The following is a 27,585-nucleotide window of genomic DNA, read 5'->3' on the forward strand; positions in this document are numbered from 1 at the left end:
AGAAACTTCAAACATTTTCTTCCTTTCTACATGAAGAGTCGTTTTGACATGTTGCCTACATATACAGGATTAACAAAGGAAAATAGATAAAAAAAAAATTAGTGGGCTTACGGTTTTCACACAAACTCTGCAGAATATTTTGTTGTTTTCTAATTTTAATTCTGGAAAATCCCTTATCCACTCATCCGGCGTCGATTTTACTTTCGGCCTTCTTTTAAAATATTAGTAATAATACCAAAAAGAACTCAACATGTAACAAGGGAGATCCACGTATAACACTGTACTACGACAGATGCGATAGACTGATGCTTGTGAAATAAACGGTTCTTTTACTTAAAAGTTTCAATTAGAAAAATTTTAAGGTAGGTAGTTGGGTACAATAATCTTTTTTTCTAGAAAATCTTCAACAGTCTTGCCGCAAAATGCCGAAAAAGAACATCTGGTTAAAAGCTTTAATTCATTATCAACGGAAGTAAGGATTTAAAGTCATTAAATCTATGGAGTATTTTTCCAATCTTATAAATTTTATTACCCAAACCACCGGAACCTATTCACAGAAAGGGTCTTGAGTAAGTATACTTCAAAGGTCAAGTCCAGGTAAAATGCATACGATGGTTGCGGCTAACTAACAAATATTTGTCATCCCGACAAGGCCGTCATTTGAACAAAATATGCATTAAAACTCATATTCGTCGAAAAAAGCATTAAATAAGCATATAAGTTTTAATATGCATAAAATTGAAAAAAAAGCAAATAAGCATTAAAAAAAATGTGTCAAATGCTCCAAATTGTATCATAGTTACAGATATAAAAAAGTTTCGAAGTGCTTACATTTTTCACAAAAAGCATTAAACCTAGAAATCCGCTCTCTAATGATAATATTAGATTGACTAGTCATTATATGTGGCCTTCGTCATTGATGAGTTAATAAATAATAATTAACATGGATATTAATTCTTAACGATAGATTAAGTTTCAAGTAGAGGCACGCAAGACAGTCGTTTAGGGTTTACTGGTTTTCTGCTACAATTCCGCTTTTGAACCAATTATAGTGATATAGTCAAAAGTGAAATAATTAAAAAAGTTCTAAAAGAGAGGAGTGTTATTCAAAAAATTTTGACAAATCAACTAAGATGGTTCGGACGTGTAATGTGAACGATCGAAAACAAGACAGTAAAATTGGTATGGGAAATAGTGACAAGAGAAAATAGAAGAAGAGGAAGAGCGAGAAGAAAAGTGGAATGATGAAACAAAGCGTATTCCCATTTAGTCTTCGGAAATAATTACCCTGTTACAAATAAACGACAAATAATAATTACAAGGCCTGCTTCAATTAAATTTTCATTGTACATCCATAACGTATCGATAACTTCTCAGAAAAATAGTTATCGAAATACAAAAAATTATTTAACAAAGTTTTAGGAAACTATAGCTATAAATAAGTTAAAAGTTAATTAATCTCAAAATTGATAAAAAAGCCCATTCAAAATCTGCCCGATTTTGATTTATGCAAACTCTCCATCACGGAAATCGTGTAGAAAAAAGTTTTTGCGATCTGTAATCAAATAACTTAATTTTCGCCAGTATTTTCATTCACGTGATATACTCACCTGGACCCCCATTTCGTAATTAACGGAAATATTTTCGGAGAATTTTATTTTAATCGCTAATCGGTTTCGACAAAGATATCAGCAGCATCAAATACATTTTCTTGTTGGATTCGTCCCAGTCGTACCACTCGACTTCAACTAAAGCGTTGAGTATTTCAGTCGTCTACAAAAATTGTATATATCAAAAAATCAAATTTTTGACACAAGCCAGAGAAACGTTTCAGTCGAATTAAAATGAAATAAATTAATCTGTTTTCAACGTCAAAAAATTGTAAACATTCTGGCCAGAGTATTTTCTTTCCTTACATAATCTTCAATTGCTTGACCAACACATGCAGTTCCCAAGAGTGCAGTAAACGACATAAGCGTAATGGCGCAGATACGCAAGTACTGATCCCTTAGCGAACCCTCAAACTAATTCGGTTTTCATTAAAAAAAAGAAACTGTGATTTTACCCGAAAGTAAAGGACGAAGATGCTCATCAAGAGTGCAGAACCCATAATTTTCACAGGCAAAATTATAAACTGCGTCCATTTTGATACTTCCCATACACTAATGAAAAATATCAGATTTTCATCAGAAAATACTCATTTTTAACGCTACTTACTTCGCGATGAACGGACCGGAATTTAGCAAACTTTTCAGATTTCTGGTGATTTCCTTCTGGTCCGTTGCAACTGTAGCGTTAGCTTTTTTTATTTGTTGCAAACACCTCTGAACTTGAAGATTGACAACTTGAAATGGGTACAATAAGTTGAAGCAAGCTATAGTCGCGCCCACGTAAGTTAAGAGAAGAGCGAAACACCTGCAAAGAATTAAAAAAAAAAATGTTCCATTTTGACAGATACACGTTTGATAGCTTGAAGAGAAAAAAAAGAATATCGTCGTCTTTGGTAGGAATCATTAACGACATGGCCACTAATGCGGAAATCATCGAATAATATCGGTTTTTGATTTTCATAAACTTTGTCCATTAATCAGTGTAATGGCGGTTAAAGTGTAATCGATAGTTTTTTATATGTCTAACCAATAAAACAAATAAGATTAACACAAAACGGTTTCTCATTACCTGAAAATAAGTATCAAGTTGCAAATCTTGCGTGAATAGATCTACAAATCTTTCTGCGTTTTCGTTTTTTGTCGGTTTGCCATAAAACATTAATTGAAAAATTGAACAAATAGGGGTTTTCTGCAATTTACTGCCATTTTTGCTTCCTATATTTATAGGCTTGAATTGAAGGTTGAATACAATGGCTTCTGTTCGAAATTTTTCTATGTTGCCTATGGGTTCTTTATTGTTCTATAGGGCAATATATATATCACATAAAATCCAAGATGGTAAATAATTCATTACAAACAAAATTAAGAATGCAAAATAAGCCATAAAAAATAATAAACAAAAAGTTTGTCTAAAGTCTAATGTAACAAAGCTGTTCTAGCATTTTGTATAAATTCAGACACATTTACAAAAATATCAACAAACTTCTCACTAATGATGTGTACAACTATTTTAAACAATTTACATTTTTAAATTGAGTCGTGTACGAGTAATAAAAACCTAGCATTTTAATAACTGAATTCACAACATAATTTACATGACGTACAAACGAGAGCGTGCAATCCATAACAACACCAAGATCCATTAACTGCATACACTTTTCAAGTTCAATATTATTAATATCGTACCTGTATCTAATACTTTCCGATTTTCTACTAAAAGTTATTATTTTGAATTTTTTGTTGTTTACTTTTAAATCATTATTACTACACCAGAGTAGTATTAATTAAATTATTTTGTAAATACTCACAATCATTAACTATCTTCGCTATTTTTAGATCATCCGTATACAGAAAGAGCTTACACTTCAACATGACTATATCATTAACAAACATTAGGAATAGCAAAGGACCCAAGTTCGACCCTTGCGTCACACCAGAACAGACTTGACATAATTGCGATCTATTGCCTACGTATTCCACATACTGAAATCTACGACGTATTAATGAACAGAATAACTTACCTTCATTATATTATCACATAATCCGTATTGTTTTAATTTGGTAATTAACATACAGTGATCTACTCGATCTGTATATATAACATCCACCTGTTTTTTATTGTCAAGAGCATTCGAAACATACTGAACAAATTCACATAGGTTGGTCACCGTTAATGCATGCTGCTGCTGTGCTATCATCCCGATACATGATTAAATATAACTTTAGCTAGCACTTCCTCAAACAATTTAGCAAAATTGCTCAGCAAATTTATTTATTTGAAAAGTTAACTGGGCAGAGGACAATGTCCTGTAATGCCCAAGGAACAGTGCAGATACTAACTAAATATAAACTAAGTACATCTAATATAAAAAATATTTATATTTCCAATAATCTAAACACTAAACTGGTCAGCCTGGAAGGCGTCGAAGGCAATCTTGAAATTAGCTATTGAAGTACTCTGTACAATATGAGAAGGAGTTGAATTCCATATGTTGAAAATTCGGTTTGGTAAGAAGAACTGCCTGATTCTGGTCCGAAAATTCTATTTCTGCAGTTTAAACAAATGACCGCGAGTTCGAAAATCCACAGAGATGGAGAAGAGTAAACGGATGGGTGATCCTACATTGCTGACAGCTTTAAAAGTTATTATTGCATCACCCCGGATTTTCCGGTATTCCATTGTAGGCAACATCATAATTTTAAGCCTATCTTCGTATTTAGGACGACGAAGACTGAACGGATTACGAGTAATACGGTGTTGCACAGATTCTATCACCTGCTTATCTCTAACTAGAACAGGGTGCCAAACAGCGTTACCATACTCGAGTAAGGGTCTCACATAAGACTTATGCAATTTTACTATCGTTGCTGGGGATGCGTTGGGGAATACCTTTTTCATTAGATACACAACAGTGTTGGCTTTTTTGACAACACTTAAAATATGTGCCGACCAGGATAAGTCGGACGTGATAGTTATACCTAAAACAACTTGCGAGTCAACATCCTTTATTGCTGCCAAGGTGGAGTATACAACAGTTATCTCTATTCAGACGAAGAAGCCATTCATGCGCCCATTTTGAAACAGTATTAACATCAGCATTTATAAGATCGCAGTTAACACAGGTATTATGCACTTTCAGATCATCTGCAGATAATGTGAATGGACACTTAATAACTCGGGCAAGATCGGCTGTATAAATAGTAAAAAGAAGGGGCCCCAGAACAGAACCTTGTCAAAAGCCTTGGAAAAATCAAAGTAGATAACATCGACGGGATTGCCGTTGTCTAACTCTCTACACCAATAATTAAGGCTACAAAGGAGGTTACTGGATACGGACCTGCCAGGAATAAATCCATGCTGTTGAGAAGGAACAACTTTATTGTCCAGTAGGAACTGCATTATACGATCGTTGATAATGGATTCCATAACCTTACCAACTGTGGATGTTAAACTGATTGGACGATAGTTTCCGGCGCCAAATTTATTATCTTTCTTGAAAATAGGTTTAACAGTAGCTACTCTCCAGTCATTAGGCACCTCCCCGCTATTTAGAGATTGACGCATAAGCAAACTCAGTGGACTTGCTAAGGCAGAAGCACAATCGCTCAAAATGGCAGCGGATATCTCATCAGGTCCGGGAGATTAGGTTTTCTTTAGCTTCTGCAACTTCACACGGAACTCATCCTCAATAAAATCAACATTAGATAAAGATACACCACATTGAGGCGTTGCGATATCTGGGGGACTATCTAATGGTTCTATGGTGTACTGATTTGCAAACGAGTCAGCGAAAACGTTTGCAATATCTTCATTTTCCGTGATTAGAGTGCCAACAGAATTTTGAATTTGAGGTGTCCTTACGGATCCACCAAGAATATCTCGAATATATTTATAGAAGCATTTTGGGTTTTTACTGTTAGCAAGACGAGCTTCATAAACCACCTTGGAATCTTTAACCTTCGATGCTAATAAATTAGAAAACGTCCTATGAGCTGCATAATCCATCTCGTTACCTATTCGTTTGTATGTTTTCCACAAGATTTTCTTGCGTCGAACCATCTGTAATATCTGGTGGTTTATCCAAGGTTTTTTAGCCGATCGGGTAAATGTTCTAGATACAGAATTTAGACGAGACAACTCAAGTAAATGTGATTTGAAGACTTCCCAGTTTTCCTCTACGGTGTCGTGCATTAATAATACTTCCCAGTTAGTTTCGACCAAATCATTTTCTAACAAACGATAATTAGTGATCGACCGCGTGAATAAAATTATCCAATTTTGAGTAAGCAGGCTGACTTGTAGGTTGGCCAAAATGGTTACATGATCTGATTTACCAACCGGACTAGTAAACTCTAAATTAGAGAGCAGGTCGGGGCTGGAAGAAATAATAAGATCTAAAACCGAGGGCTGTTGATTGACTCTATACTTGGTTGGTTGAGTAACTAGTTGACACAAATGAGAATCGTTTAACACATCGAATAACAACTGATAAGAAGGATTCGAAGATACTAGCGTTGCTAAAGGCCAACTCGAGTCAGGCATGTTAAAGTTGCCAAAGATAAGAAGGTTAGTATAATCGTTCGCCAAGTTAGATATTATGTCAAAAAGTTTGGAATCACTCTCAAAATCAGTCGACGGAGCCCTGTAAATACAACCCAGAGCAAGCATTAAGGAACGGTTAGAAAGTTTTATAACTAAGGACTCGATATTTAACGTAGGTGTATCTATGATAGTGATTGTGAAGTTAGACATCACATGGTCAGATACATATATACAAACTCCTCCTCCTCTACTAAATTGCCTATTTTTTCTCAATAGATGACAGCCAGACAATGGTATTAAGGCATCAGGTAACTTAGGGTTAAGCCACGTTTCACTAACTAAAATAAATGAAGGCTTATTGAATAAAACAAAAGCAGTGAACTCATTAAACTTTGAATATAACCACGCGGTGTTACAATACATAAGAGGACACAAAAACAAAGAAGCAGAGGGCTCAGTGGCGTCCATGAATTTGAAAAGAAAAGAAAAAAAAAAAAAGTATCTGGATCATTGTTACTCTCCGTACTACAAGTCTGGTGCCGGGCATAAGCCTTTTTAAGTTTCCGTTGTACTTTCAAACAACGATTTGGTACACTGGTATGAGAAAGCCAGGTATAAATTTGATGTAGTTCATCCAGAAGGCCGATAATGTCACTAGTGTAGTTAAAGGCAATGGTTAAAACCTCAGATTCACCTACGACATCTTCCATAAATTTAACCAATTTGGAAAACTCTAGAACAAAAGGCTACTTCACATAAACTACGCGCAGATTCCAATAATTCAAATGTGCCCGTCAAACTCTTGGTGGAATTACTTGTTCTAACCTTTTTAAATGCTCGATCAAAAGAACTGTTTTCACTGCTAGGGATCGAATGTTCAGCCTCAAGTGACTCAGAGGTGGGTCTACCTTTTTCTGGTACGTGTTCAGTTTCCATTTGCGTTTCTGCTGGTAACTTCATCATGGACTATTGTAATTGTAGGTGTAGGTTTATTCAAAATGTTGGCGTCTGTAATTTCCTGGGGTTGGCTGGTACATTGGCTGGCTATATGACCAGTCAAATGACATTTAAAACAAGTTTGGTCGTCGTAAGTAAGGAAGATGCGATAATTTGTACCATCATGTTGAATCACCAAAGACGAAGGTAAATTTATCGACTCATCCGGCGTGACAAATATCTGACGTCTAAAACTGAATACATGACTATACTCCTCATTTTGAATCCCTGCCCTTAAAAAAGACACAGGAGAGACGAGTTTGTAACCTAGCGTTTTAATAACAGAGAGGATACTGTCGTGGGGGATGGTAGGTCATACGTTTGAAATAATTATTCGCTGTGCGGGTGTAATCACACGTCGAATCCCAACTTCTTGATTGTTAATAGTTAATGAAGAATATTTCGTCACAAGCTCGTCTACTAAAAGTTTATCCTTTAGATAAATACAAATTCGGTTGTTCGCTATTCTTGAGGCGAAGAGGACGTTTTTGGGCTGAACTAAACTACCAACAGCGACAACATATTCAGTTGATTTCGTCTCATTAACGGAATTGAGTACAACAGCTTGGTCCTTCTTAGGGAAGCTGACGTGATTAGCAGTAGTAGGGGATGAACTCATGGTTGAAGATCAAATCGGTGGATATGTAGGACACAACCAGAGCAGGTGCATAGTAAAGCTGGTTGCTTAGTTTTGTTCAATAAAAACCAGTATATATCTACTGGAAAGTTTTTGTGAACAAAAACGTTCGTTGACTATCAAATGAGGTTAAAGTTGTTACCTCACTACGAATGGACGATTCTGGCTGAATTTCTTAAAGCGCTCACAATTCAGAAAAAAAAAACTGTTAACTAATGAACCAATTTTTCGAAAAAAACACTCACTATTTAACTATATACTGAGCTAAGTGCACTGTCTTTACTTTTATGACACGCTGTTAATTCCAATTTGTAGGTCTATAATTGCTCACATCATTCTTAGATCCTGATTTGAAAACTGGACATACTCTTGAAACTTTCTATTCTTTGGGAAAATGGGCCCTACTTATAATTAAATTAAAGATATATATGAGAAGTCGTACGAAACAGGGTAAGCAATCACGGACCAGGAAATATGGTATGTTACCCGGTCCCATAGTAAGCGTATTCTTTAGTTTTCTTCCAGCAGCGTAGATATTGTCACCGTTATGTTGAAATTATGTAGCACACTTTGAACATTACTAAAAATATCACAGTTGATTTGATCACAGTTAATTAGAACACAATTGGAGTTTTTCATTTTACAATTATCACAGAAAGACCATTCATCACAATTTACATCACAGACATAGTTGCTACCACGATGGTAAACGTTACTCATATGTCTAGCAAATCCATTCACTATATCTTCAGTTGATATTAAAGATTCATCTTCATATGTCATATTTCCTAGAATTCTACTAGCATTTCTTTTATTATCAATAAACTTCCATACATTTTTAGGATCTGTTGAAATGGTGTTTTCTGCAGCCTTTAAAAATTTCTGATATTCTTCACGTGTCCTTTTTCTAATAATTTAGGGCAAATTTGAATTTCTTATTAAACTTTAAATACCATTGTTTCTCTCTAATACAAACAATAACATCTGTCGTAAACCATATTGGAAATTTGGAAATTGTAATGGGACATTTGGGAACGTAGTTATCAAAAAGTTGGTATATTTTATCGTAGATCAGTCAACAGAAATTTCTACTACTCTGCAACGAAAGCAAACAGAATCGAGAAACAACTTGTAAAATGATGTTGTTTAAACGCCCTAAAGTTTTAGGTCTGTATTCTTCAATAAATATGTAGTATGAAGAAGATAATAAATATTGTGAGCTTACAATGTGATATTAATAATGAGTTAGTTAATTTATTGTTATAACTTATAATCATTTATTTATAGCGGTTTTCATTTTACTATGTATTATTAAGTCTTTATTTATTTGATTACATTGGTGAGAAAATTGTTATGCACTTTGATAGAGCATTGTTGTTATAACTATCCTGTAATTGGGCTTTCCCTGTAGGATAATAAATTTATTATTACTATTATTATCTTTTTATGAGTCTTTTGGATACCTCCGTTGTTGTTGCCAACTCTCTCATTGAGGTCTCTCCCGACTAAAGTGTTTCCTATATTTCTATATATTCTGGTTTGTAGTAGTTGAAAGAATTCAATTTTTTCTTCTCTTTTTTACGTTGTCATTTGGTGCGTTATGCTATTATCATAGTGTTGGTGTGCTGTTCGTCCCAATTCACTTATATAATAAATAGTTTTTCGTTAATATTTATCTTCGTTTTGATGTTCTTCCTTTTATCTCGGTTTACTATTAAGCCTACAGACACTAACCTCCTTTCTCTTGTTTTTATTCCTAACCACTACATCGAGTATCCGTCTATCAGTTCCATTATGACTTTACCTTTTTTTTTTGGTTTCTGTAACACCTAGGTTGTGTATTTTGTATGTTTTCGTCGTTGTTTATTCCTCTAACGTTCCAAGTCCTAGTTTATATTACATTGTTACTATTTTCCTTAATTTTCACATTTCAGATTTTCAAATCTGTCCTAGTGTGCTTTCACTGGGAGATCTTCGGTTTACAGTTGTTTTTCTTTCTCTGCTTCCGCTTATTTCTATTTATTTTGCTCTTTTTTCCTCCTGTTGAAGGTCCCATGCTTCATAATACTTCATCGTTGACTACCAGCTTGTTGTTTCTTCTTTTTCTCTAACTTCTTTTAAATAAGGTATTAGCGACATTCTTTCTCTCTCTATCTTCTTAGTGAAATCTACGTCCATTCATATATTATTGTACCTTTTAGTTCTTTTGTTTTACCTCGTCATAAGCTTTATTTAGTTCTAGCTTTTAAGTGAAGTTAAAAATGGTGGGAAACGGTAAACAGAAAATACTGCGGGAAGAAATAATATCAAGTAAGGTTGGTTTAACAAATATTCGAGGAAGAAACAAAGGTGAAGTCACCCAAGTCTAACCAAAAGAGCTCTCAAAACCGACGAAAAACATATTAACAGACAACAAAAAAAAGGACAGTCAAAGTTGTAGAGTATATTTTGAAATTTTTGTAATGAAAAAGTATTTGATAACGATCCTTGTCTTTGAGTTAAAAATACTGTGTATTTTCTCTATTTATAACACATACCGATGCGACTTCTTGGCCCATCACTAAAAGGTAAATATGTATAAGGTAATATTGTTACGTTTGACGGGCGTAGGTAAAAACTATTTGAAAATTGAAGGAAACTTACAAGAAAGGACAGAATTTAACCACAAGGAAAACTGCAGATTAATAATTTTAGGCAGAAAAGAGCGTGTCGTTGAACTTTTATTTTTTATATTTATTCCCTCTATTTTTTTTTGTCGATTTTCCCATTGCATTTTATTGATGTTCCCAGATAGTTACAGTTTTTGACTTATTCGATTCTTTGTGCATTTAGTTATATTTTTTGGTTTCCGATTGTATTTTGTTGCAAATCTTGTGTGAATTTTAGGTGATATTAACTCCTAGGTGGTTCTCTACACACATATAAATCTATCCTCGTTTTCATTTTTCATCCGTTCTCTATATTTCCATTCAACTCAACAAATTGCAGACGGCTTTGCTGACCATTTTCTAACAACTTTGTAGATCACGTTGATTATTATTATTAATATTATTATTGTCTTTCTATGTGTTTTTCGGATATCTCCGTTGTTGTTGCCAATTTTCCCACTGACGTCTCCCCCGATTAAAATGTTTCCTATACTTCTATATATTCCGGTTTGTAGTAGTTGAAAGAATTACATTTTTTCTTCTTTTTTTTGCGTTGTCATTTGGTGCATTATGCTATTATCATGGTGTTGGTGTTCTTTTCGTCGCAGTTGGCTTATATAATAAATAGTTTTTCGTTATATTTCTCTTCGTTTTGATGTTTTTCTTTTTATCTCGGTTTACAATTAACCCGAGAGCCACTAACCTCCATTCTGTTGTTTCTACTCCTGACCACTACATCGATTATCCGTTTATTAGTTCCATTATGACTTTGCCTTTCTTTTTGGTTAGTTGCAGTTTATATTACATTATTTTCTTTAATTTTCACATTTCAGATTTTGAAATTTCAAGTGTTTTCCTACTGTGCTTTCACTGGCAGATCTTTGATTTACAGTTATTTTTCTGTCTCTGCTTCCGCCTATTTCTATTTATTTTTCTCTTTTTTTCTCCTGTTGAAGGTCCCTTGCTTCATAATATCATCGCTAACTACCGGCTTGTTGTTTCTCAAGGTAGCCTTATGACCTTTTTCTATAACTTGTTTTAAATGAGGTATTAACGATCTTCTTTCTCCCTGTATCTTCTTAGTGAAATGTACGTCCATCCACATAGTTGTACCTGTTAGTTGTTTTGTTTGTGTTGGTATCTCTATTTTGATTTACCTCTTCTTAAGATTTATACAGTAGTAGTTTTTAATAAGTGAAACTAAAAACGGTGGGAAACGGTGAACTGAAATTACTGCGGGAAGATATAATATCAAGTAAGGTTTGTTTAACAAATATTCGAGGACGCAATCTCTCAGGTTCAAATTTTTCGGATCAGGACATCATTCCGGATCATGCTGAAATCCAACAACCGGAATTAATACACAAAGAATTTTGTCAACAATTAACCCGATGTCTTCAAAATTGTAAATACCTTCACATCTTCTTTTCCGTTCTTTAATAAGGAAGAGATATCTTAAGAAACCAAAGCAAAGGTATATGAGGCGACACACATTTACAAAAGTGAATCAAAACTATGACGAACAGCTCAATAGTAATATTACAGTGTGCCAAATGAAGATCTTAACAAAAATTGCGGGAAAGACGAAAACGAATAAAGTAAAAGTGAAAAATTTTAAAAAGAGATCTAAAAGTGGACAGTGTTATACAAACAATTTAGATAAATCAACTAACATGGTTGGGGCATGTAATAAGAATAATCGAAAACAAGAGAGTAAAAGTGGTACGGGAAATGGTGACAAGAGAAAAGAGAAGAAGAGGAAGAGCGAGAAGAATCGTGGAATGATAAAATAAATGGCAAGAAGGAAAAAGAAATGAAGATGAACCATAAACTCTACACCCAAGGTCAATGCTGTCAAATCAAATGTCAACTAACTCTCAACCCAATTGAATTTAAAATGATAGTGGTGAAACAATCCATGCTCTAAAGTAGGTATATCCCTACTTAGTCTTTGGAAATAATTATCAGGCCCGCTTCAATTAAAGTTTTATTGTACGCCCATTACGTATCGGTAACTGCTCTGAAAAATAGTTACCGAAATACAAACAATTATTTAACAAAGTTTTAGACAACTAAAGCTACAAATAAGTTGAAAGTTAATTAGTCTAAAAATTCGAGATATAAACGCCTATTCAAAATGGGTCCGACTTTAGTTTATACAATCCCTCCATCACGGAAATCGTGGAAAAAAAAAGTCTTTGCCATCTGTAACGAAACAATTTAATTTTCGCTGGTATATTCAATCACGTGGTATACTCACCTGGACCCCCATTTCGTAATTAACGGAAATATTTTCGGAAAATTTTATTTTAATCGGTTTCGACAAAGATATCAGCAGCATCAAATACATTTTCTTGTTAAATTCGTCCCAGTCATACCACTCAACTTCAACTAAAGCGTTGAATATTTCAGACTTCTACAAAATTGTTAAATTTCAAAAAATCTAATTTTGACAAAAGCCAGAGAAACGTTTCAGTCGAATTAAAATGAATTAAATTAATCTGTTTTTAACGTCAAAAATGTTTAAATCTTGTGGCCAGTGTATTTTCTGTTCTTACGTAATCTTCGATTGCTTGACCAAAACCTGCAGTTCCCAAGAGTGTAGTAAATGACATAATCGTGATGGCGCAGATACGAAAGTACTGATACCTTAGCGAATCCTCAAACTAATTTGGTTTTCGCTTAAAAAAAATAGACACTGTAATTTTATCTCAAAGTAACAGACGACGATGCTCATCATAAACGCAGAGCCCATAACTTTCAGAGGCAAAATTATAAACTGCGTCCGTTTTGCTGCCTTCCAGGCACTACTGAAAGATTATCAGATTTTCATCAGAAAATGCTCATTTTTGACGCTACTTACTTCTCGCTGAACGAAAAAGAATTTAACAAAATTTTCAGATTTTTGGTGATTTCCCTCTGGTTAGTTGCCCTTATAGCGTTATTTTTTTTTTATTTGTTGCAGGCACTTCTGAACTCGAAGATTGACAACTTGAAACAAGTAAAATAAATTGAAGCAAGCTGTAGTCGCGCCCACGTACGTTAAGGGAATAGCGAAACACCTGCAAAGGATTTAAAAAAAATTGTTACATTTTGACAGATACATATTTGATAGTTTGAAAACAAAGAAAAGATTATCGTCGTCTTTGGTTGGAGTCATTAGCGAAATTGCCACTAGTACGGAAGTAGGAATAGACGGCACTTTCTTTTACTATTTCCGGAACGGATTTGATGATGCTTTGCGAGTTATTTTGCTCCAGGCTTTCTGCGGTAGATTCTACTGTTTCTGTTATCAAAGGTTGTGATAAAAGACAGGTTAGTATCTATGAACACAAAAATCATTTTATAAAGTGGCAAAATTTTGGACGTTTTACGTATAATGCGAGAAAATATGACGGCCCATCCTGAACGAAATAATCGACTTCGGATCGCGCTAAAAATTGGTGGGTTTGAACGATCACCAAAAAAAATGCACCTAGTTTAGACGAAAATAACACGAACTGCAAACATTTTAAATGGTACACATCGATGACTAAAATCCAACAAATGTTCATGTAATCTTCATCTACAAACACTAGGTTATTGAAATTTGCATCTTAATTACGAAAATCTTACAATGTATCTTGTATCACAACAGCGACTGCTTTACAGAAATAGGTGCAAATTAAACCTTAATTAGAATAATATCGGTTTTTTAATTCAAAAACAGTTTCCATCTATTATTAAGCAGTGTAATGGTCGTTATAGCGGAATCCATAATTTTTTATATGCCTAAATAATAAAACAAATAACATTAACGGAAAAAGATTTCTCATTACGCGTAAAATATGAAATATAACTCTGCATACGATTTTTTTTACTATTTGAAACTTGAAGGAAGCCTACAATAAAAGAATTTAACCACGAAGAAAACTGCAGATTAATAATTTTGCACAGAAGAGGACGTGGCGTCGAACTTTTAATTTTTATATTTATTCTCTCTATTAATTCTTTGTCGATTTTCCTATTGCATTTCATTGGTGTAATAGCTTTTAATTTGTTCGATTCTTTGTCCCATTTAGTTCTATTTTATGGCATTTCTCTTTCACCGGCATTATCATCGTTTTTGTTTTGTCTTTGTAGATTATGTAGAACGTTTTTGCAGTAGTCACATAACAGTAAACCATAATATTGATATATCCTCTAGGACGACGAAATATTTATATTTTTCATAATTTTAAAAAATTAGAAGGGGGATTTCTTCATTTCACATTTTTAATAAAAGATTGTTTTAATGTTTTAGTTAAACCTTTATTTTACTACTTTAGTTTATTACTTAAGCCTTTACAGCTCAATTATAAATAACTATCGTCAAATAACCATTTCCTCCAATTTTGCGAAAATTTTGAGATTGTTCTTTTTAATCACATAGTGCCCTCCATAAAGCCTTTCATATCTCATTTCCAGCATGGCTTTGTTGGTGGAAGGTCAATTGTTTCTCATGTGGTACAGTTTACAAAACACGTTGTAAAAAAATTTAATAAAAGGGGTGTTCTATTCAGATCTGTCGAACGCACTTGATCTCGTTTGTCATAACTCATAAAACATTAACTGAAAAATTGAACAAATGGGGGTTTTCTTAGCCTGTTGCAAATAAACGGCAAATAATATTTATAAGGCCAGGTTCAATTAAATTTTTATTGTACATACATTAAGTATCGACAACTTCTGAGAAAAGCAGTTATCGAAATACAAAAAATTATTTAACAAAGTTTTAGGTGACCACCGCTCCAAATAAAATGAAAGTTAGTCAAAAAATTCGAGATAAAAACGCCCATTCAAAAACCGCCTGATTTTGATTTATGCAATCTCTCCATCACGGAAATAGTGGAGAAAAAAGTTTTTGCCATCTGTAACCAAACAATTTAATTTTCGCTGGTATGTTCATTTACGTGATATACTCACCTGGACCCCCATTTCGTAGTTAACGGAAATATTTTCGGAAAATTTAATTTTAACCGGTTTGGACAACGATATCAGCAGCATTAAATACATTTTCTTGTTGGATTTGTCCCAGTTGTACCAATCGACTTTAAATAAAGCGTTGGATATTTCAGTTTTCTACAAAAATCGTTAAATATCAAAAAATCAAATTTTGACACTAGCCAAAGAAACGTTGCTGTTGGACGTAAAGGCTTTGAAAACACCTTTTTTTCGCGGCGATTTTACAATTCCAAAAAAATAATATTAAAATTTGGATCGAAGCTGACAAACGCATCAAAAGGTCACCTACCTTGTTTTGTTCAGCCTCCTGGGTTGAGGGTTTGTAGACCGCATGCACAAAGGAACCACGTGTCTAAGTTTCGCGACAACAATTCGCGATTGACGTCACACAAGATGGCAACTGCGTTCACTTAACGCCCACCTTAGCGATGTTACCTCTCTGAGGGTTTCTCGATTACTCTGTTCGATAACAGCGCCAACCCCAAGTACCGGGCCCTATTGCTCGGTACTATGGCGCCTCTAGTGGAAAGTGACCAAAATACACTTGTCAGCAATCCGCGGGAAAACAAACAAAATCAAAACAAAATATTAACAAACTTCGAACCGGAACAGTTGCTGTCTAATTAAAATGAAATAAATTAATCTGTTTTTAACGTCAAAGATATTTAAACCTTCTGGCTAATGTATTTTCTGTTCTTACATAATCTTCGATTGCTTGACCAGCACCCACAGTCCCCAAGAGTGTAGTAAACGTCATAATCGTGATGGCGCAGATACGAAAGTACTGATCCCTTAGCGAACCCTCAAACTAATTTGGTTTTCACTTAAAAAATAAAAGACCCTGTGACTTTACCCAAAAGTAAAATACGACGATGCTCATCATTAACGCAGAACCCACAATTTTCAGTGGAAATATTATAAACTGCGCCCGTTTTGCTGCCTCCCAGACACTGTTGAAAATTGTCAGATTTTCATCAGAAAACACTCATTTTTGACGCTACTTACATCTCGCTGGATGAAAACGAATTTAGCAAACGTTTCAGATTTCTGGTAATTTCCTTTTGGTTCGCTGCTATTGTTGCGTTAGTTTTTTTTATTTGTTGCAGGCACCTCTGAACTTCAAGATTGACAACTTGCAATGAGTACAATAAGTTGAAACCAGTTATAGTCGCGCCCACGTACGTTAAGGGAATAGCTAAACACCTGTAAAAAACTTTAAAAAAATTGTTCCATTTTGGCAGATACATGTCTGCTAGTTTGAAAACAAAGAAAAAATTATCATCGTCTTTGGTTGGAATCATTATCGAAATTGCCACTATTAGGGAAATCATCGTAGTCCAGCTCACATAGATGAAGGAGTAGAAGGCACTTATTTTTGCTCTCTTCGGAACGGATTTGATGACGTTTTGCGAATTATTTTGCTCCATGCTTTCTGCGATTGATTCGGCAGTCTCTGTTAGCAAAGGTTGTGCTAATAAACAGGTTAGTATCTATAATTACAAAAATCACTTTGTAAATAAGTAGGTAAACTTTTGGATGTTTTACATATAGTCCGATGAAATATGATGGCCCATCTTGAACGAAATAATCGACTTCGAATCGAGCTAAAAATTGGTACGTTTGAAGGATCACTGCAAAAATTACACCCAGTTTGGACGAAAATAGCACTAACTGCACACATTTTAAATGGTACACATCGATGACTAAAAACCGACAAATCTTCATATAATGTTCGTCTACAAACACTAGGTTATTCAAATTTGCTCTTTAATTGCGGAAATCTTACAGTGCATCTTGTATCACAACAGCCACTCTGTGCTAGAAGAAAACCCTGACTGAACAGAAATACGTGGCTGATACACCTTAGTTGGAATAATATCGGTTTTTGAAATTCATAAACTTTGTCCATTAATCAGTGTAATGGCGGTTAAAGTGTAATCGATAGTTTTTTATATGTCCAAGCAATAAAACAAATAAGATTAACACAAAACGGTTTCTCATTAACCTGAAATTAAGAGTCAAGTATAAATTTGCATACGATTTTTTACTGTTTGAAAGTTGAACGAAACTCACAAGAAAGGACAGAATCTAACCACGAGAAAAACTGCAGATTAATAATTTATTTTAATCGGAATAAGTATTTTTGTATGCTCTATTATTTCTTTGTCGATTTTCCCATTGCATTTTATTGATGGTACCAGATAGTAATAGCTTTTGAGTTGTTCGATTCTTTGTTTGGCTGTATGTGCTTACAACTATATCTTCTCTAGTTCTTTTCCTTACTCGATTATATTTTGTTGCAAGTCTTGTGTGAATTTTGTGTGGGCTATTAACTAAGTATTAGGTGGTTGTCTACACATAGATCTATAAATTTTTCTCCGCTTTTTTTATGACCTTTTTCTCCAGTTTCCTTTAAATAAGGAATTAGCGATTTTCTTTCTTCCTGTATCTTCTTGGTGAAATCTACGTCCATTCATATATGTGTACCTTTTAGTTTTTTTGTTTGTGTTAGTATCTCTATTTTGATTTACCAATTTGATTGAGGACCCGGGGTGGGCTAGTTAGTATGATGCTTGCCCGCTACACCTTGGGTCGTGGGTTCGATTCCCGCCATGGCTCTGGGTGTAACGTGTATGTCCCGTTCCCCTGTAATTGGGCCTCGGTGCCTGTTGGGGAACGTAATTGAATAAAAAAATAAAATAAAAAAAAAAGTTAAATATGTATAAGGTAATATTTTATTCTTAATTTCCGGACTGAATCGCTCAGGATAACATTCCGGATCATAATGAAATCAAACAACCGGAATTAATACAGAAAAAATTTTGTCAACAATTAACCCGATGTCTTCAAAATTGTAAATACCCTCACATCTTCTTTCCTGTTCTTTAATAAGAAAGATATATCTTAAGAAACCAAAGCAAAGGTATATGAGACGACACACATTTACGGAAGTGAATCGAAAAAAATATCTAACAGTGGAAAGTGTTATACAAATAATTTAGACAGATCAACTAATATGGTTCGGGCATGTAATAAGAATGATCAAAAACAAGAGAGTAAAAATGGTATGGGAAATGGTGACAAGAGAAAAGAGAAGAGACGTGGAATGATGAAATAAATGGCAAGGGGGAAAGGGATGACCTGGACTTAAGCGAAATATGGAGCAAAAAATAGAAACAAATGAAGCCGATCCATAACCTCTACACCCAGAGTCAATGCTGTCAAGTCAAATGTCAATTATCTGTCAACCCGACTGAATTTAAAATGATCGTGGTGAAACAATCCATGCCCCAAAGTATATTCCTACTTAATCTTTGGAAATAATTACCGGACCCCCTTCAATTAAAATTTTATTGTACGCCCATTACGTATGAATAACTGCTCAGAAAAATAGTTACCGAAATACAAACAATTATTTAACAAAGTTTTAGGCAACTATAGCTACAAATAATTTGAAAGTTAGTTAGTCTCAAAATTCGAGATAAAAACGCCCATTCAAAAAATGCCCGAATTTGATTTATGCAATCTCTCCATCACGGAAATCGTGGAGAAAAAAGTTTTTGCCATGTGTAATCAAATAATTTAGTTTTCGCCAGTATTTTCATTCACATGATATACTCACCTGGACTCCCATTTCGTAATTAACGGAAATATTTTCGGAGAATTTGATTTTAATCGGTTTCGACAAAGATATCAGCAGCATCAAATTCATTTTCTTGTTGGATTCGTCCCAGTCGTACCACTCCACTTCAACTAAAGCGTTTAAAATTTCAGTCTTCTACAAAAATTGTTAAATATCAAAAAATCAAATTTTGACACTAGCCAGAGAAACGTTGCAGTGAATTAAAATGAAACAAATTAATCTGTTTTTAACGTCAAAAATGTTTAAACCTTCTGGCCAGTGTATTTTCTGTTCTTACATAATCTTCGATTGCTTGACAAAAAAACTAAATTACAATATTATTCCGATATGGTTAATCAAATTCGTAAAGAAATCAAGTCTAATATCAAAAAAGATTACGATAAATTTGTGAATGACGCACAGTTTCGTCTTCGCAACGATCCGCACAAGCTTTGGTCATTTATTGACACAAAAAAAAATGTAACCAGAATTCCAGGCAAAATGACTCTTGATGCTGAAGAATTGTCTTCGCCATACAGCATTGTCGAAGGATTTGCAGATCTATTTAGCAGTGTCTATTCGTCGAAGACATGTCATCCCATCTGTGATACTTTTGATTCTGTCTGTGATAATAATGGTTGTGGCATTGTGGATAACCTAAACTGTGATACATCTGACTGTGATATGCAAAATGTGCTCCATACATTTCATATATCTATGGTTGACATCAAGAAGGCTGTGAAAAAGTTAAAATCTAATTTTACTTCGGGACCGGATAAAATACCAGCATTCCTTGTTAAGGATTGTATTAATTGTTTTTGCGAACCTCTTTGCTATTTGTACAATTTAATTGTTCAGACCAGTACCTTTCCCAAATTATGGAAAATCGCTAAAGTAATCCCAATTTTCAAGTCAGATGTCACTAACTATCGCCCAGTATCTGTCATTAGCAATTTTGCAAAAATTTTTGACAGCATCTTAACTAATATTTTGTATAGCCACGTAACATCCCAAATTACACACAGGCAGCATGGTTTTATCAAAGGGAAATCTACTACTACCAATTTAAGTGAATTTGTCCAATTAGTTTCCAATGCTCTAGATAAACGTCATCAGGTAGATGTTATTTACACAGATCTCTCTAAGGCCTTTGACATTGTTGATCATAATATATTAATAAATAAGCTTTCAAAAGTTGGTTTATGTAACAGCTTGATATCTCTTTTTCAATCAATATTGAGTGAAAGATCTCAGTATGTGGAACACAATGGCTATCAATCTAGGGTGTATTCTTCTACTATCGGAGTAACACAAGGGTCAAATCTTGGGCCTATTTTGTTCAATATTTTTATCAATGATATTACGAAAGCCTTCACCAACCAAGTATTTTTGTACGCGGATGACCTAAAGATTGTAAGAATAATTAAAGACCACCTTGATTCTTTAGCGCTTCAAGAGGATATTAATAATTTTGTGATGTATTGTAGAACTAATAAAATTAAGATTAACATAAGTAAATGTAAAGTAATGACCTTTTCTCGTAAAACTCATGAAATTAATTTTCAATATTACCTAGACAATACGTTACTAAACAAATGTGAACAAATTCAGGACCTTGGCGTAACTTTAGATAGTTCCCTGTCATTCGTTCCTCATATTAATAAAATCTGTAAAGACGCGTATACCATGTTAGGCTTTATAAAAAGGAACACCACTAGTTTTAAAGATATTGAATGTTTGAAAATACTTTATAATGCTTACATCGTAAACAAGTTAAACTATTGTTGTGTAGTATGGAATCCTTTTTATGATGTTCATGTTAACTCCATGGAAAAGGTACAACGTAAATTTTGCAAATATCTACATTTTATATCACATGGTTTTTATCCTATTCAGGGGTATCCACAACAAGAACTATTAGATGAATTTAGTTTGTGTCCATTACATCTTAGGCGTGAATTTTCCAATATTATCTACCTATATAAAATTGTTCACAGCATTACAGTGTCCTCATATATGTTCGAACAGCTCAACTTCAGTGTTCCCAATGTTTTGTGTAGAAATTTGTTGACCTTCTCTTATAACACCCCACATACGAATCAACATCTGCATTCGCCAATGTACAATATGTGTGTTAGTTATAACAAATTATGTAAATTTAACAAAGACATAGATATATTTCGTTTTCAGCTTAGCGCATTTAGAAGGCTATGTAAAGACTATTTTAATATGTTTTAATGTTTTTCGGTATTCTTTTTAAGTATATACAAGTTTGTTGTTTTGTATTTTGTTATCCTGTAATTGGACTTCGGTCTGCTGGGTAAATAAATAAATCTTAAATCTTAATCTTAAATCTTGACCAACACCTGCAGTCCCCAAGAGTGCAGTAAACGACATAATCGTAATGGCGCAGATACGAAAGTACTGATCCCTTAGCGAACCCTCAAACTAATTTGGTTTTCACTTAAAAAATAAAAGACCCTGTGACTTTACCCAAAAGTAAATACGACGATGCTCATCATTAACGCAGAACCCACAATTTTCAGTGGAAATATTATAAACTGCGCCCGTTTTGCTGCCTCCCAGACACTGTTGAAAATTGTCAGATTTTCATCAGAAAACACTCATTTTTGACGCTACTTACATCTCGCTGGATGAAAACGAATTTAGCAAACGTTTCAGATTTCTGGTAATTTCCTTTTGGTTCGCTGCTATTGTTGCGTTAGTTTTTTTTATTTGTTGCAGGCACCTCTGAACTTCAAGATTGACAACTTGCAATGAGTACAATAAGTTGAAACAAGTTATAGTCGCGCCCACGTACGTTAAGGGAATAGCTAAACACCTGTAAAAAACTTTAAAAAAATTGTTCAATTTTGGCAGATACATGTCTGCTAGTTTGAAAACAAAGAAAAAATTATCATCGGCTTTGGTTGGAATCATTATCGAAATTGCCGCTAGTACGGAAGTCATCGTAGTCCAGACCACATAGATGAAAGAGTAGAAGGCACTTATTTTTGCTCTTTTTGGAATGGATTTGATGATGCTTTGCGAATTGTTTTGCTCCACGCTTTCTGCGATGGATTCTACTGTGTCTGTTACCAAAGGTTGTGCTAATAGACAGGTTAGTATCTATAATCACAAAAATCACTTTGTAAATAAGCAAACTTTTGGATGTTTTACATATAGTCCAATGAAATATGACGGCCCATCCTGAACGAAGTAATCGACTTCGAATCGAGCTAAAAATTGATAGGTTTGAACGACCACCAAAAAAATTGCACCTAGTTTGGACAAAAATAGCACTAACTGCAAACATTTTAAATGGTACACATCGATGACTAAAAACCGACAAATCTTCATGTAATCTTCGTCTACAAACACTGGGTTATTCAAATTTAATAATAATAATAATAATAATAGGTTTTATTTTCCCAACAGACACAAGGTCCATATAGAGATAGAATCATACATTGATAACTAATGGCAAAAAAAAAATGAATAGAAAAAATAATTAAAACTAATAATAATAATAATAAAAACAATATAAACATAATTTCCAACCTCATAACAACTAAACAAAATATACTATTAACATTGCATATACAGTGAAACCTGTCTATGCCGGACTCTGTAGAAGGCGGAAAACTGCTCATCGCGGAAATTTTCCGCAGTCCCGTTTTTTCAAATACCTAATTTAATGTATTTTGGTCCGTATAAGCCGGAAACTGCATAACGCGGAAACGGAAAATATTTGTAAGTCCCAACATGTCAAAATACATGCACCCAACTCTGCATAAAACGGAAGCGAGAACAAAATTGATGATTTCTACGAAAAATATGCAATTCAATTCGTGGACCTGCAGGTGCATTTTTTGTCAACAGGAAATCACTGTTCTCAATTCTCATTTAATTGGTGTCTCTCGTGGTTATATGTGTGTTCGCAATGGTCCAAAAAACGACCAACAATAACAGCAAAATGGATTTAATTAATGTACAATAGCAGCAAAATTTGAGTGTTAAAGAAATTGCAAAATTTCGGTTGCAAAAAACGCAAGTGTATCAAATTATAAAACATATTCCTAAAATAAATTAGAGAATAATGACAAAGCGGTGAGCGTCTAGCTAACCTTTTGCAGTTGAGAACAAACATGGAAAATATATCCCAATGGCCGAAAAAGCAAATAACATTAAACAACTATTTCAAATAATTCTTTTATATGTACCTATGTATTCAATTTAATAAAAATTGATTTCCGTTTTATAGAGGTTTACTTTCCGTCATAGCCGGGTTTCCTGTAAAAGCCGGAACCCTGCTTAAGACGGATAAAAATTTTGGACCCGCGCGATTCCGGCATAGACAGGTTTTACTGTAGTAGTCAAGTAATTGATCCTTAACCTTACGTTTGCTCAAATCATCATGAAAAATGTCAATTTTATTTTGAATACAATTCCATAATTTGAAAGAATTTAACATTGGCGAGTTGTAATGGCGAAAAGTGTTTGGGATGTTATAGAAGAAGGTAAGTGGCGATCTGCTTACAGCCCTAGGGACAACTATTTTTATTTGATTAAGTAAATATTCACTCCTAATTGATCCATTAATTATTTTTTGAATGAACACTAAACTAGCCACATTTCTTCTACTCACCAAAGACCTTTCATTAACTAAATTAAGAAGCACATTTTGATTACAATGTAGAACTGGATATTGTCCGAACATTTTAAAAAATAAAAATTTGCAATATTTGCGTAAGACGTTTTCAAGTAGTGTAACATACATTTGTTGTGCAGGACTCCATATACTACTGCAATATTCAAGTTTGGTCCTAACTAAGCTATTAAACAATAACCTTATGGAGAATATATTACGAAAATCTGAACTGTTACGTATTATAAAACCTAACAATTTTAAAGCACTATTTGTAATATATTCAATGTGCGGCACAAATGATAATTTTGTATCAATGATAACACCTAGATCCCTAAATTGATTACAACGTTCCAAAAGATTACCATTTATATTGTAATTGTAATTAATTAGGTTTGTTTTCCTGGTTATCGACATAATCTTACATTTTGATTTATTAATGACAAGACAGTTTATTGAGCAATATTTAACAAAGGAGTCAATGCTGTCTTGCAAATCATAACAGTCAGACGATGAGTTTATAAACTTAATGAGCTTCAAGTCATCAGCGTATACAAAAAATTTGGAGTTGATGTATTCAGAAATGTCGTTAAAAAATATAATGAATAAAAGCGGTCCTAGATTTGACCCTTGCGCTACTCCACTATTACAACTAAATTCACGCGATTTGTAACCATTATATTCCACGTACTGGAATCTGTTCATAACCATGGCTTTTAACAATGAAACTAAGCTGGCACAAAAACCAAATCTCTGCAGTTTTTTCAGTAGAATACAATGGTGGACTTTATCAAAAGCTTTAGTTAAATCGGTGTAAATCACATCAACTTGTAACCTATTATCCAGTGCTTGAGATACCAACTGAGTAAATTCAAATAAATTAGTTGATGTTGATTTACCCTTAATAAAGCCGTGTTGATCATTCGAAATAAAATTAACTACATGTGCATATATGACATTGGACAAGATACTTTCAAACAATTTAGCAAAATTTGATAATATAGCTATAGGTCTGTAATTATTAATATCAAACTTATCACCATTTTTGAAAACTGGACAGACTCTGGATATTAACCAGCTACTGGGGTATACCGATGTTTTTATGATTAAATTAAAAATATGAAGAAGAGGTACTACGAAACAACTAATACAGTCAGATACAATAAATGCAGGAACCCGGTCAGGACCTGCAATGTTATTAGACTTAATTCTTTTAACGGCCTTAACAACGTCAGACTCATTTATTTTAAAAGGATGTAGAACAGAAGAAGATTCACAGCTAGATTTCAATTGTAAAGATGGACAGCACTTTTTATCACAGAATTCACAACGAATATTATCACAATACTGACCACATATATGATTATCACTAGAACTAAATACCCCAGCAAATAGGTGACCAAAGGCGTCAACGATGTCTTGCGACGATGTGAATGTGTTACCATCAGAAATCATATTTCCAGGGATCCTACTTTGATTTTTCTTATTATTAACAAACGTCCAAAAATTTTTTGGATTATCTTTAATGGAATGTTCAGCATTTTTTAAAAACGAAGAATATGCATTACGTATATCATACTTAATTTTACGCCTCAGTTCTTTGTGTTTGTCTAAGTGATTAATTATACCAGTTTTCTTGTACTTATTCCAATGATATCGCCTTTGTTTGATTGCATCGATTATAGATTTAGTGAACCATATAGGATAGTTATGTCGTTTTGAATGGCCACTACTTAATGGTACAAACTGTGAGAACAAATCAAACAATACATCATAAAAATAGTTGCAAGCTGTATCAACTTGTTTAATTTCCTCTATTTTAGACCACTCAAACGTCGATATTGATGAATAGAGGCCAACTAAATCAGCTTTCTTAAAATTAAAATAGAACGAATTTGGATTATTCCGAAAATATGAGCTTTCAACTAGTTTAACTGTAATATTTATACTTAAGCAGGGATGATGTAAATCTTCACGAACTAATGGGAACTCCTCTTTGGAAATGTTAGTGATAACATCCTTGGTTGACACAACCAAATCAAGTAAACGTGCATTGTGATTCAGAATTGTATTCCACTGGGTGAGGCTATTAAGGCTGAGAAAGTGTTTAAAAATATTGAAAAGATACGACATTCCCATACCATTTAAACAGTCAACAAATTCAGGGATACTAAAGTCACCTGTTATAAGTACTGGGTGCGTAAAGGCAATAGTTGCTTCTAAATATTCTAATAGACGATCATATATATTATGTACAAGTCCTGGTGGGATATATAGCGATGCAATTACGAAGCTCTGTAAACCGCTAGATATTTGTACAGCAACTAACTCTATTTCCGGAATAGGTGATTTAGAAATAACACAGCATGCCGAATATTTATCCTTAATAGCTATAAGGACACCTCCCCCTCTTGATGTTAATCTATCGCAGCGAAATACGTTGTATCCCATAGGAAAAAGCTCAGAATTAGCAACTCCTTCATGCAACCATGTTTCACTTAACATAACTATGTCAGCATCACTTGCACAAATATTCATATAAAATTCATTTACCTTTGAGTTGAGTCCTCGAACATTTTGATAAATTATATTGAAATTAGTTGAGGTGACTTGGTCAATAATTGTCCGTTGGGATGTTATTGTTTTTTTTTTATATTAGGCATACCGTTGCGATATTTCAGTGTGATGTCATTCTCTCCTGCTGCAATCCTTCTCTTGAATTCATTGCGAATGCTGTAAGCCTTCTTTTGCTGCATCGGAGTCAGATCACTGTTGATAAATATTTTATCAGAAGTCCTATATTTAACAATGACATTACGAGCAATACTAGACGATGAGAAAACCACACGAATGGGACGTATTTTTTGATTCGAAAATTTACCAATACGATGATGCTTAACAATATCAGAGGAAACAATACTGTTGTTGTTAAGTACTTTTTTTATTTTATTAAGATCATCAGCTACTTTGTCATCCATTAAATTTTCCTCTGATTCAGGCAAGTTGCTTATTATTATATTGTTGGCACGGGTTTGTCTCTCCTCGAGTTCATTGAACAGCATTTCTTCATCAATAAGAGTTTGCGATAACAACTTACTATCATTTTTTGGTATCTGTTTTATTTCGGCGATTTCTGTTTTTAGAGCTGTAATTTCGGCTTGTAGCGTATGTACAACTTCCACAATATTACACTTTTTGCAGAAAAAGTGTATTTTACGATTAACACTACGAAGACACCCAATTTCTTGACGAGATAGTCCATAACAAGCTCCATGTAATACATCTTTACAGATGTCACAAACTACTTTGTCTTCTTCTTTAATAACAATATTACATGTGTTACAAACTGGTTGAGGCATTATGTTTTGTTGTATACCACTTCAATCAGAAACTTTAGTTAAACCTGTGTACACACAGCACGATCACACACAGCTAACCACGGAGATACTGCCCTTTAATTACGGAAATCTTACAATGCATCTTGTATCACACCAGCGACTGCTTTTGGTGTCAGAAGAGAAACCACACTGAACAGAAATACGTGGAAGTTAAACCGTAATTAGAATAACATCGATTTTTTCAATTCGAAAACTTTTTCCATCTAATATTAAGCAGTGTACTGGTGGTTAAAGCCTAATCGATTGTTTTTTAAATATCTAAACAATAAACGTGCAAGATTAATGGAAAACGATTTCTCATTAGGCGTAAAACATCAAATATAAATCTGCTTACGAATTATTTTACTATTTGAAAGTTGAAGGAAGTTTACAAGAAAGGACAGAATTTAACCACAAGGAAAACTGTAGATTAATAATTTTAGACGGAAAAGAGCGTGTCGTCGAACTTTTGTTTTTTATATTTATTCCCTCTATTTTTGCTTTGTCGATTTTTCCATTGC

General features: G+C 33.9%; 1 protein-coding gene across 1 annotated transcript; it reads right to left on the reverse strand.

Moving 5' to 3' along the window:
- Window positions 1-21,528: 21,528 nt before the first annotated feature.
- On the reverse strand, window positions 21,529-26,263 carry LOC135142575 (uncharacterized). Its single transcript, XM_064074295.1, has 6 exons — window positions 26,241-26,263; window positions 24,159-26,184; window positions 22,220-22,345; window positions 21,924-22,168; window positions 21,684-21,881; window positions 21,529-21,628 (listed from the first exon to the last, which is right to left on the reverse strand). The coding sequence occupies exons 1-6, from the start codon at window positions 26,261-26,263 to the stop codon at window positions 21,529-21,531; spliced, it is 2,718 nt and encodes a 905-aa protein (XP_063930365.1).
- Between the last annotated feature and the right edge of the window lie 1,322 nt (window positions 26,264-27,585).

This window comes from Zophobas morio, unplaced genomic scaffold (genome assembly GCF_036711695.1).
Source record: "Zophobas morio isolate AGI-343-1 ecotype UQ-CSIRO unplaced genomic scaffold, CSIRO_AGI_Zmor_V1 ptg000049l, whole genome shotgun sequence".
Taxonomy (NCBI): domain Eukaryota; kingdom Metazoa; phylum Arthropoda; class Insecta; order Coleoptera; family Tenebrionidae; genus Zophobas; species Zophobas morio.

Excerpts from the sequence above, each read along its gene's own strand:
- LOC135142575 (XM_064074295.1), bottom strand. The coding sequence starts at position 26,263 with ATGTTCGAGGACTCAACTCAAAG. Across the intron at positions 22,346-24,158 it reads AAGACAGCATTGACTCCTTT|TTAGTGCTATTTTTGTCCAA; the intron begins GTTAAATATTGC and ends AAATGTTTGCAG. Across the intron at positions 21,882-21,923 it reads GTTTTCAAACTAGCAGACAT|GTGTTTAGCTATTCCCTTAA; the intron begins GTATCTGCCAAA and ends AGTTTTTTACAG.